Source organism: Phaenicophaeus curvirostris, chromosome 2 (assembly GCF_032191515.1).
Source record: "Phaenicophaeus curvirostris isolate KB17595 chromosome 2, BPBGC_Pcur_1.0, whole genome shotgun sequence".
Taxonomy (NCBI): Eukaryota; Metazoa; Chordata; class Aves; order Cuculiformes; family Cuculidae; genus Phaenicophaeus; species Phaenicophaeus curvirostris.
The window spans coordinates 108,927,887-108,941,210 of record NC_091393.1 but is presented as its reverse complement, the minus strand read 5'-3'; the positions used below and the strand labels follow the sequence as shown (position 1 = coordinate 108,941,210).

The 13,324-nt window shown below is 37.7% G+C and overlaps 1 protein-coding gene across 29 annotated transcripts in view; it reads right to left on the bottom strand.

Annotated features, from left to right (window-relative positions):
* The window catches only part of NRXN1 (neurexin 1), a 790,728-nt gene that overhangs the window by 473,933 nt on the left and 303,471 nt on the right, over positions 1–13,324 (bottom strand). For 28 of the 29 annotated variants that reach the window (XM_069850390.1, XM_069850392.1, XM_069850405.1 and 25 more), the window contains one exon: positions 8,314–8,752. In XM_069850390.1, coding sequence (XP_069706491.1) covers positions 8,314–8,752 — 439 coding nt within the window. Of the gene's footprint in view, positions 1–8,313; positions 8,755–13,324 lie in introns of all 29 variants that reach the window. The other variant, XM_069850417.1, reaches the window with a different exon arrangement.

Genomic DNA, 13,324 nt, shown 5'->3' with positions numbered 1-13,324 from the left:
CAGTAATAGATACACTTCGTTACTTCAATTAAAATGTAGCAGAAATCCTATCAGGAAGGACATTTATGCACAATAATGCATGGTCACAATATAAAAAGAGTCAAAAATCACCTTACCAATCTTGTACAGGTACAGGGAATGCATTTCAGAGTTATTCTCAGGAATATCCTGCTTGTGCAATAAAAAGCCTCTTCACTACCTTGTATGTGCTTCAAAACATCAAGGCTGAGGTTGCCCTGAGAGTCTTTGGTTTGGATCCAAAGACACATTATTTTAAAAGACTCTCAACTCTTTCAGTGGGCTTTGGATGAGACTTTTTTTCCTTTAAGTGTAGAAGGAAAATACTCTCATCAGCTGCCAGACAGGCAATCATTAAGAAGATAGTGATGTGCTCCTAGAGGGAAAATCAATGCCTCTGCCACTTACCTCAAAATGTGTGCAAGTTACAAAGAGAGAAAGAGAGGATGGGTATAGAACCTGAGGAAACCAGAAGTATCTTTCCATTTAGGTTTAAAAAGTAAACAAACAAAATTAAGATTAAAATAAAATTCTACTCCTACAAAGTGCCTAAAAAAAACCTGTAATGAACTGTAAAGATCTTCTGTGTTGTACTTTTGAAAAGGAATTAGGGTTTTTTAAAACTTTGAATATGGAGAAAACCAAATTTAGTACATGGAATCACAGAATGTGCATATGTCAACCAAATTTAAATTTAGTTCACTTGAAAAAAGAATCTTCATGTAGATCTTCACAGGAGTGACTCCTTACATTCTATATATGTTCAAAAGAAAACAAAATATAAATGGAAATATTATACTGGACAACAGACCAATAATGTACAAGCAATATTACGCAACACTGTTATCCGCCAGACACACCATTAAAAGTATGTTAATGGTGAAAAGACACTGAAGAATCACATTTATCACAATGCATTTATGATACATACATATATAAAGCTAAATTCATTCTTTCCACTATTGGCATGACACAGATTCCAGAAGATGACATCGATTATCAAAAATACTTACACTGTGGTGGGAGTGGTGCATCAGAATAATACATTCAGAGTTTTTGTAGCATAAATGCTAAAATGTGAGTTTTGAGCAAATAGATGCTTGTCAGTAAAAGACCATTCTCTTCCTTGGATACATACTAATATTTAGACTTCTCTTTCAGCAGTGGAATCCTGCAGGAGCTATGTGTTTTGTTTGTTCTTTTTTTAGCTCAATATGTTAACTTCAACAACATGGATAGAATGAACTTCTAATTGGTTTGGACCTTTAGTAAAAGGTCTTTAGGCTTGAGGTCTCAGGAGCTCAAGTCCCATGTGAGACTTGGGACATATGGATTTTAGAAGAGTTGGATACAACTGCAACTAGGATACAACTGCTATCAGAAGAGATCTAAAAAGCTAAAACAAAGCCTTGTGCATCTTCATGAACATCCTTAAAGAATGGTTGAGGATCTGGTCAGCTTTCCTTTTTATGTATTATCAGAAACGCTTTCAGTGTCAGTTGAATAATCACACAGATGTAAAGTGAACTTCCAGTCATAACTGTAAGAAACAGCAATATTGATCCAAGATCCTTTCCCTTCCAAACCTCCACATTTTAAAAACTGATAAAATTATTATATTTCGATAACTCTAAATATTTGTATTGCTCCTCAGATTCGTGAAGCAAGACTTGGGATTTGTATGGAATGCTTGCACTAGGTTTAACCTTAGACATACAAGCATAAGCAGGTTGAGGTTTGACCAGCAGCACCAAACACGGACACCTGTGAATGACCTGTTAAACCAAGAAAACTACCTTTTCTGAGAGCATCCTAGATATCAAGGAAGACTGCTAACAGGCAATAAATCAATTTTCCTTTAAAATTATTAACAATGCTCAAAGCATAAATCATACTTGTGCTCACAGTATTTCTTACTGCTATTGTCACTTACTCTGTCCTGTTGCTGTACAGGCTAATTTGGCACTAAAAGCTCTAAACCTATGTTCAAGGCAGCACTTGCATCTACACAAATTAACATAGCTGCAGCTTCCAACCTCAAGCTCCTGCATTTCCACAGCTCTGTTTTCTGCTGGACAAAACTACTTGTGTTTTCAAGCTATCCATGATGCTAGAAGACATCTAGGGCTCCACTTCTATAGAAAAATTTAAAAAATTAACTAAGCCTTGATGGGTTTCAAAGCACAGGAAAAGACAGAAAACCCCACCCAGTGTAGCTGTAACATTAAAGTGGTTCAAAATGAGAGCATTGCAGGCATAAAAGGCTGAGAAAAGTGAATGATAAAGGAATTGTAGATCACCACTACACCCTGGTGACTGTCCAGTTTACTGAGTCCAGTTCCAGGCTCTCCAGTTCATGAAAGATATGGAATGATTGGAGAGAATCCAGAAAAGGGCATGGAGATGTTGATGTGGCTGGAGCATCTCTCTTTGGAGGGTAGGCTGAGTGAGCTCAGTCTGTTCAGCTTGGAGAAGAGAAGGCTGGGAGAGTAACACATCAACACTTATCTAAAGGGTGGGTGTCAAGAGGATGGGGCCAGACTCTTCTCAACCATGCCCAGCGACAGGACAAGGGGCAACGGGCACAAATTTGAACACAGGAAGTTCCACCTGAACATGAGGAAAAACTTCTTTCCTGTGAGGGTGATGGAACCCTGGAATAGGCAGCCCAGGGAGGGTGGACTGGGTGAGATCCCTTCCAACCCCCACAATTCTGTGATTTTGTGACTGTGAAGTGCAGCTAGGTGATAGATTGAAGCTAGAAAATTTTCTTCTGAATATCATAAAGGACAATTCTAGATACAGATGAATTATTATTTTGTATTGATAACCACATTTTCTTAAAGCAATGAAGCTTTTCCCTTCCCAAGAAATTACTCCACATAAAACACTCTTCGGGAGAAGCCCTCTGAAATCTTAGTGTATTCGTAGCATCTAATGAGTATGGAAAACGTAACAGGTAACAACTCTTCTTTGCATCTTTTTCATGTTTTGGAAGGCCATGGAACACTTATTACCCAGCTGGACAGTCTCCAATTCAGTGCTGGACATACCCATGACACTTCACTACATCCCGTGTGTATTATCCATAGCCAGTCAACTATTAGCTTTCGTTCTTCAAAGGTTGAAAGGACGTATGAAGGTTTATATAGCATGTACATGTGAAAAAAGAACATGCAACAATAGTGCATGTAATGGATACCAACAAAGCACTACTTACTGTGAGATACTGATTATAGTTAAGCTCTACTTACATGCTCTAGATATAACTTCCCATATTTAAGCTGAAATGCTACCTCTAGTTCAAAGTTTCAGTGACTTCTTAGCCCTTAAATGCTACCTGCCTGTGAACAGATTCTGTTTTACACTGCCATACACAACTGGAGGGTAACAAGAAGAGTTAAGTTCCCTCATCAATTTCACTGTCTAATGATGATTTCCAAAGGTTGAATGGCAGTTTAGTGAAAAAAAAAATACTTGAAGGGTTGCCCTTGAATATGGTAAACAGTTTAAAATTTTAAACAATACCCAAGTCTCAGAAAATAGTTATTGGACTTAACTCTACTGTGTTACAAGAAAATCTGTGATCAAAGACCTTCAGAGCTGCTTCATGGTTTGTTTGGTCTTTCAGTTTGAGGTTGGTTTTATTTCCCCAATACTTTTCCTGCAAAGTTGGCAGTACTGTTAAGAGCAGAACAGACAAACATTTCCCTTAGGTATGAGTTAATGAGCCTCTCCAATCATGCTCATTATCTCAGCAATTTACTCCTTCATAAGCATGTATAAGAAACTAAGACATATTTCTAAACTTTGTCTCAATTCTGAGCACTTAAATACGATGAAGTTTTGACTACAGCTACTACAACTATTCTGATCTCTATGCTTAATTTACATGGCCTGTTTAGTTGCTTTTTGTGTATGTGAAACATTTGCTTATTAAGAAATGGTGAAATATCAGAGTAAGTTATTGTAAATACACTTTCAATCTTGTGTGCTAAGCATAATAGAAGAGCAGTGATGAGGCCTGTGACCACAGCACACAACCCACGGCCACATGAAGCAGCTATGAAGCTTCTGTCCTTCACAGGAATTAGAATCATAGAATAACCAGGTTGGAAGAGACCCACCGGATCATCGAGTCCAACCATTCCTATCAAACACTAAACCATGCCCCTTAGCACCTTGTCCACCCGTGCCTTAAACACCTCCAGGGAAGGTGAATCAACCACCTCCCTGGGCAGCCTGTTCCAGTGCCCAATGACCCTTTCTGTGAAGAACTTTTTCCTAATGTTCAGCCTAAATCTCCCCTGTCGGAGCTTGAGGCCATTCCCTCTTGTCCTGTCCCCCATCACTTGGGAGAAACAAATATGATAGAGCCACGAATATAATCTGAGTGCTGGAGCAGCTCTGCTATGAGGACAGGCTGAGAGTTCAAGTTGTTCAGCCTGGAGAAGAGAAGGCTCTGGGGAGACCTTCTAGCAGCCTGCCAGTATTGAAAAGGGGCTACAGAAAAGCTGAGTAGGGGCTCTTGAACAGGGAGTGTAGGGACAGGATGAGGGGAAATGGTTTTAAGGTGAAGAGGGGAGATTTAGTTGAGATCTTAGGAAGATTTTTTTCCCCTGTGAGAGTAGTGGGGCACTGGGCCAGGTTGCCCAGAGAAGTCATAGCTGCCCCATTCTTGGAGGTGTTCAAGGCCAGGTTGGATGGGGCCTCGAGCCAATGGAAGGTGTCCCTGCCCATAGCAAGGGGTTGGAACTGGATGGTCTTTAAGGTCCCTTCCAACCTAAATCATACTATGGCTCCATGATATGATTCTAATTCAGAAAACCATGATTGCTGGAAGGGAACTTGGACCACATGGCAGGATGCAGCAGTAGGTACCAGGTTAGTTTCTCTGCTGTAAATTTAGTGAAAAAAAAAAAAAAAAGTGCTGCAGAACCCATGTTCCTTTTCCTCTGCTGCATACCTAGCAAGAAAGGTGGACCAAGAGAGAAGGTATATCTTTTTTTTTTAACACTGGGTAACAAACAGCATCTCAGGAGTTCCTTCTCAACAATGATCTGCTTTTTAGCTAAGGAAGGCCTCAGAGTAGGTCTTACTAGCAGCAGGATGGGATTCTAGGGTAAAAAAAAACTTGTAGAAGAATAATAGATCAAAAATTCCTTCAGCAAAAGGAAATTAAAGGGTACCATCTCTTTCCCCTTCCTTATATTCCCCAAAAATCTGAGGAGATGAGCAGAATTACTTGTCAATAGTGCCTGGATAAGTACAGTTTGAAAATGTGCTCCCCCACCGCAATCCCAGGCAGGTAATAGCAAACTCAATAGTTTAGAGGGGATGCTCCCCATGACTGAGAGTCCTGAAGAGAGCAAAGAATGACAAATAAATTGAGTACTTGCTGATCCAGCTAACATAGAAGTCAAGTAAATTAGCAAAGCTCCTTGAGAAATGTCACAGTTTTCTATTATCTGAGTGAACCACTCTGCATTGGATTGGAAAGCTGGGAGTAAAAGGCTACAAGATACCAAACTTCTCTTTAAAAACAGTAAGAGCACAGGTTATTTGAGCTACTTATTCATTAACAGGCAAAGCTCTGCCTTTATGGGTGATAGGCTGGGAAGTGGCAATGTCAGCATCAACAAGAAAATTTCAGAAAAGTCAGATTTTTTTAATAGAAGGTATATTCATTCACTTACACAAAAGTTCTGAAGGTAAGCAAGTGAAAAGTGATCACATTCATATGATTTCTAGTATGTTTTGGTTTGGCTAAAGAATAAAAACAAAAAAAAGCTCCCTGGAATAGTAAAGTGGAATATACATGAAAAAGTATAATAGACCAACACACATAAATCCTGAAGAAATAATCTGAACATAATACCTCAGTACTCTCTGTTCCTGTCAGAAGAAAATCGAAACATATGTTCTTTGTTTATTGTAAGTGTTAGGCAATCATTTCATTATACTTGGTTAAACCTGATGGTCTAAGATAATGAGAATATTGGCTGAGCTGTAAGAAAACAGGCTGCCCAGGGAGGTGGTTGAGTCACCTTCCCTGGAGGTGTTTAAGGGACGGGTGGACAAGGTGCTGAGGGGCATGGTTTTGTATTTGATAGGAATGGTTGGACTTGATGATCCAGTGGGTCTTTTCCAACCTGGTGATTCTATGATTCTATGAAAAATAATAGTACTACCACTGACATTGATAGTTGTCCTACTATGAAGTTTCATTGTATATATTAAAATCACAGAAAAATTTAGATATCTGGTTTAAATTTCAGCTAAAATTTCAGTTTGCCAAGCCATATGTCTATGTATTTATTAACTCTTCCTGGTAAAATTTCAGTGTTTTAGGGTAAGTAGTATTGTCAGTTTTGGAGAGTGATGGTGTAAATAAAGTTCTCTCGCCTTGACCAAAGGCAAAGCATCAGCTGGATTATTTTTTTCTTTTACATATATACTTGACTATTTATATTCTACTTAAAAAATAATATGCAGTCCTGATTGCCAATTGTGTATTGTTTCCTAATATTAGTCTACATCCTTGCTGATGTCCATCAACAGATTTAAAAAATTAAATGAAATATGTCCAAAAGTCTCTTGGAGGCATTTGTGAGCTACAGGTTTTGTGAAGCAATGAAAGTGCAAAACACTTCTTCAAATGTAAACACTTGCTCCACATTTATTTCCTTTCTTTATAGTTGTGTTGATCTTGGATGGAAGAATAAACTTCGTGTTTAGTAGATTCCCATAGGCATGGTTATTAGAGGATTTACTGCCTCTTATGAATCACTGAAACAGCGCTTAAAAAGGAAGTCTGAAATGAAGATTGTACTATAAATAATTGCTGGATAATAGAATCACAGAATTGTTTATGTTGGAAGGGACCTCAAAGATCATCCAGTTCTAGCCTCCCTGCCATGGAGAGGGAAACCATCCACTGGATCAGGTTGCTCAAAGCCCCATCCAACCTGGCCTTGAACACCTCCAGGGATGTGGCATCCACAGCTTCTCTGAGCAATCTGTGCTAGTGTCTCACTACCCTCATAGTAAAGAAACCTCAATCAGAACTGAGGATTTTGAGAAATTGTGTGTTTTGATGTTTGGGAGTCTTGTTTGTTTGGTTTTTTTCACCTCAATAAATGTAAATAATCAACCAGCATTAAATCAGAAAATCAAACTCTCTACAATGAGAATTTGAAGCCACACAGCCTAGGAATCAAATAATTATTTCTCATAATTTTAGGGCAGATTGATCAATTGAATTTGGTCTGACTTTCAGCATGGATTTGACTGAAATTTACAATTTAAATCTGAACTCATGATTTGTTTGATCTGGTTTGTAGGTAGTAAGAAAGTCAGTCATAAACCAATAACTTTTTGAGGGGTTAAGTTACATGAAGAAATTATAAATGCAAGTGATGGGAAAGCAGTCACCAGAAGGAAGAAAGTGCAGAAAACCCAAAAAATTCCAAAAGAAGAATTTACATTTTTCAACATTCAATTCAATCCAACTTCAGATTGAATACTGATATTAATCAGAAAATGCTTCATGGACTGAATAACAGACTCAGTGCATTCCCCTCAACCCCCAAATCCTAGCATGAACTGCAGGAAAAATACGATAGAACAGATTTGTCCTTCATTTAATGAATACTGATTATCTGCTGAAGCCAACTCAAGATTGGATACAGCTGAAACACAAGGATAGTTTCACAAGTTAAATGCACTTAACGCTATAAGCAATTCCAGTTGCATTAAGGAGAGTTTGAATTCTTTATTTTTACCCTTTTCAGCAAGATAATTTGTAAACTACTAAAGAATACAAAATGTACTGACTAATTTCCCTTTCTATTGATACGTGTTTGTAGCCTTTCTTTAGCATATCATTTAATTATGCTGAGATCTGCTGACATGATTGGAAGGTCTATGCTGTTTCTGTGGGGCAGCTATTCCCTATGCTGGAGATTACTTTCAGTAATCCTTTTTTTGCTTAATTTTCATTCTTGAAACTCACCACTTCAGCTATTTGGGGTAATAAAGCTCAGAGGGAGATTACTGTTAGTTTTTTAAATACACAGCACACTTACTTGCAAGATTAAGTACCTGATTGACCAATAAATGTTAACATAAGATATTTTACTCTGCAAATCATTGTGTTCTGGTACCTGACAGTAATGACTTCTTATATTCCCCTTATTTTTTATCTGTTGCACAACTCTAATGGTGGCAACACAATATAAACACAGTATTTTCTCAGATACAACATGAAAAAAACATATTAAAGAAGGAGCTTACCTGACCGTCCATCCCTCTGGAAATCCACATGGTACCATTCCCCATCATTCACCTTCTTCTGCAAGGCTTTTATTTTTATAGTACCCGATCCCATGTCTAGCAGCAGATAGAGGTGGCCATCAAGCATCTCAATGGCAAAAAAGTCAACCTTCACCATCTGTGGGTGTTTGGCATCTTTTTGGTGCCTTGGTTTTCCATGACTGAAAAGAATCAGGCCATTTGGCTCCGTTGTACGAAAGTCAAATGATATTGAGCCTGTTTTCTTGGCATTCCACTTTGGCAAAGAGATGAAAGACTCCGGTGTTTCAAATGTGATTGGATCCAAGGTTGCAACATTCTCACATTTAAATGCTACAACCCCATGAATCTTCATTTTAGGATCTCCTTGCTTGGCAAGTCGAGATAACTCCAACCTGACATCGTTATTTTTATATACAACCTGCAAGCAAAGCAGAGAAATTACTAAGAGAAATGTGACCATTTTAATCAGATATAATCTTGAAGAAGCTTGTTATTTAAAGGATAATAGTGTATGAATATGATAATTTACACACACAAAATTAAATAACTACTTTCATTGACTAACAATTTAATAATAATTTTCTTTAAACAAAATTTGCTTTAAAAATATCCCTAGAGTTAATTCAAACAATCCAAAAGAACCTGTAGATAATTTATACCATCAGTCAAAAATTAGCTTACATGGACTTGACTGTTTAAAAGACTTCTTTGCACAGTCGTTCTGCTACAATAGAGAGGGTTCAGTTTTCTTCTTCTAAACCAACTGTCACTATCCTAACTCCTCTCTTCATATCCAGAAAATGTACCATGGTTGCATGCTTTATATTTAACAGCTTTTCAGTTTGTCCCTGGGGCTGAGGAACAGTAGCATCCGTGGTATTCATGAAGATGTAAGATAGGGAAATTAGTATCATACAGATCACAACAGAAAAAAACCAGGACAATCTTTGAGCCAGTTCAATTGGATAAAAAAATAAAATCACTTATGTATTTTCCCTGACTGAATACTTCTGATAAAAATGAGAGACAATATTAGTTTTAAATCCAATGACTTGCATAGCAAATATTCTTGTTTCAAATCCCACATTTGCTCTGCCCAGAGAAGTCTGGCATGATATAACCATTTGCCAGGGTTCTAGCCTTTATTAGTATGTTCTGAAATCGCTGTTATTTCTGCATTGTCCAGGATACAAGGACCGCGTAAGTGAAGCAAAGGTGTGCAAGGAGTGTTTTATCAATATTTTTAATTATTAATGATACAGTCAAGCTAAAATACGACTGAATGGCTGGACTTGAATGCATGGTGACAGAAGCTGAAACCTTCTCTGTTTTGAAGGTTAAGCCTAGGTTAGAAAGCAATTTGTAGCAAAAAATAACAGCTCAGCAGATCAAAGCACTTTGCGCTGAGGCTCCTTCATCTACAGAATCCATACTATTTAGGACCAGGTCATGCATAATCCCTGACACAGTGTTCCAGCTATGCAACGTAGTCTGAAGTTGTTCAGGAGACCAATGATTGGTTTAGACCTTACATCCCTACTAGAGGTTAAAAAGTGCTTAATGAACACTTAGGGTAGAGCTTCTGGATTAATATCCTCTGAAGCCTAATTTGCACACAGTTGAAGCTCAATCTGTAAACTAAACTGACACAAAGTAAGCGGAAGAGATGGGAGAACTGCTGCAGAACTGTGCTACTGTTAGAATCACAGAATCATACAATCATCAGGTTGGAATGGACCCACTGGATCATCGAGTCCAACCATTCCTATCAATCACTAAACCATGCCCCTCAGCACCTCATCCATCCATCCCTTAAACACCTCTAGGAATGGTGACTCAACCACCTCCCTGGGCAGCCTGTTCCAGTGACTTTTTCATGGAAAATTATTTTCCTGATGTCAAGCAATCGGAACACCAGCATACACACAATCTAAGATAGCATAATTGCAAGTCATAGTTGCTATTGAAAAATGGTGTTTAAAGATAACAGAACACTAAAAGATATGACTGATAGATTGACAATACTTTACTATAAGAATTGTGTTCAAATTATAACATTATTCACCAAACAAGCCATGGCAGAATTCATCCTAAGCCATGACAGAATTATTCAACAGCATTCAAGATGTGTCCTAAAAGCTAATAACTAAGCCTATTTCTCATTTTATTCAGGGCTCAGTACAAAAGCTGCTGTTCCTGCTGGAGCTGTGTCTCCGAAGGCAACAAATCAACCTCACTGTGGATTCCTGAGAGCAGAAACGATATTCTGCCACAGAGACAGAAATAATGTGTTGTTTTATTCAAGTGAAGACATCAGAAGTGACTAGTATTGGACTAACTTGTAATCTTAGAGAGTAAGGATCCATACTTATATTTAACTAATACCTCTATAACACCTCAGAGATTGCAGATTACAAGGGATTTAAGAACATTATTTGAAAATAAGCACATGTGATTTTTCTCCTATTGGGGTGACTTTCTGTCTTTAGAATGAAAAAAGCCAAAAGGCAGAAGAACGCAGCAAGAAGCCAGTAGCCTGTCAGGCAAAATTACTAAGAGGTATCTGGTGTCTTGAAACACTGGCCACTTTCTATGGCAAGAGGCATTTTGGATAGCTTCCACCTCATTTGAAGCAGTTACAGAGAACAACATTTCAAGAGCAGAGTAAAAAGCATTAAACAGAAGCTACAGGATACAGTAAAAAGAAGGAATGAATGGGCTCTCATTTGAATTAAATTATGCTGTTGACAATAGAAATAATTAAGTCAACAAAGAGCATGAGAAAATATTGTTAAATTGCCTACTGAACAAAGGTAGGTACCAGGGCAATCCAAATAAATGTACAAAGAGAATTCCTTGTTTATGGACAAATTAAAATTGTCTAGTATCAATGAAATTTGGTTGGCTGAATAATAAAATTAATAGTTAATAGCTATGTTAGACAAACTCAGCAGAGAAAAGGAGAGCTAGGCTTTTGTCAATGTCTAAAATGTATGCTGTGTATGGCTTGTCTATGTGTATGATATATAGGCTTTGAAGTCATCTGTCAGCTCAGAAAAAATAGCATTTAATAAGCAAGGAGCAAGGTTCGAGGACCTGATGGACAAAGTGCAAACCAGGAATACTGGCAGTAGTTTGCTCAGTGACTCATCACCATCTCTTTAAGTAGCTTAACATATATTACATGAGGGCAAAATTGTTAGAGCACTTTGAGAGTGGCAAATATTTGAAATTTTATGCCACCGATATTAAAATATTCTTGGAATCTCTAAATATTGCACGTGACAATTTCTTACTTCCACAATTAAAACCTCGAAGTTTCTGAGATACAAATGATTGTATCTTATTACATTTATCTGTGGAAACAGAAAAAAATTCTACATCTATGTTTTAGAGTGCTTATATTCTAATTTTAGGATGTTTGTATTATTTTAATCTTACAAAATAGAAAATCTGGAACTGAATTATTATGGATAATTAGTATTAGAAAAAGGAATATATGAACCATAACTGAAAACTACAACTGGAAAGAACAGTAAGCTGCTAACTGAATGCATCTAGCATTTGGAAGTTTCCTGGTGTTATGCTGGTTAGCTCTCCCCATGAAAGATTAACTCAATCATCAGCAGAACACAGCAAAAAGGAGAAAAGCAGTATGTTCATAACAAGTAGTCATTAAATTGAGGAACAAAACCTGAACAGAAAGGAATAATTCTAAGACTAATATTTGCTTTATAACCCATGTAGGTATACGCTTCAGAATCAATAGCCTCTAGAGTACAGATAAATTCAACTTGCAAATTTACTCACTCATTATTTTCCAAATAGTCTGATTTTTCACTTTTTTTTCCCCCTTTTGAGTGCATAAGGACAACAATACTTTTAATAGGGTTTGTATTATTCACTGCTATTTCCATTTAAAACACCCCATATACATTGTTCTTTCATACATTCTTCCTCAAAGAGAGACATGGATCGACAATTAGTATATTGAATATAATTTGCGATGGAGAAATTGTCATGTTCACCTTTACACCCACACAATCTACCCATCCTTGCCCTGCTACGTGCTTTGCTAGCACATCTATCAAGCTGGCCCTGGTAATAAATTGCTCATTCTCACAGTCACTCTCATATCTGAGCAACAGCAATATAATTTTCCTCGGCATGAAAGTTGGCAGCCCTCAGGGAATTATATGGTCGTCTTAAGAGCACCTTGAATTCATCTTCCATTCACTGTATTCTTTCTTCTTACTATTATGTTAAGTTCAAGACCTCAGTTTTTAAATTATCTAATTACCTCATTTTTGGAAACTGCAAAAAGTCACCTAAACTCTCAAGAAAAAAGGAGCAGTTCACAATCCCCCACGTAACTTATTATCCAAAGCAAGGAATAAATGCGTTTTCCTGAAAAGAAACAGCAGACCTACATACTATTTTGCAATCAAGATATGAGCTCCCTCTCCTACCATCTAGGCGAACCACATGCGGGTAACTCACAATACCACAGTGCTGAGTCTTAACAAACAAGTCCAGCTAAGAGATAGAAAACACTTTACTCAAGCTCAGCACTTTCTAACATGGGTTGTGATCATCTTGAAGCACAAGCAAAATAAATTTATGCTCCCCAAAGATATATTGTGTATATAATTTATTACAAGCCAGGGCCCTAGTATGAAATGAACTCTAAAAGTGCTTAAAGAATTCACTAGGGTTCTTGCCTGTCATCGTGGCAGGTGCTATGAACAACAAAAAAAGTAGTGGAGTAGCCAATGGAAAGCTATTAATAAATCAGCACTGTATAAATATACAAATCATAGAATGGTTTGGTTGGAAGGGACCTTGAAGAACATCCAGTTCCAATCCCCTGCCATGGGCAAGGACAATTTCCACTGGATCAGGTTGCTCAAAGCCTCATCCAGCCTGGCCTTGAACACCTCCAGGGATGGGGCAGCTACGACTTCTCTGGGCAACCTGTACCAGTACTTTA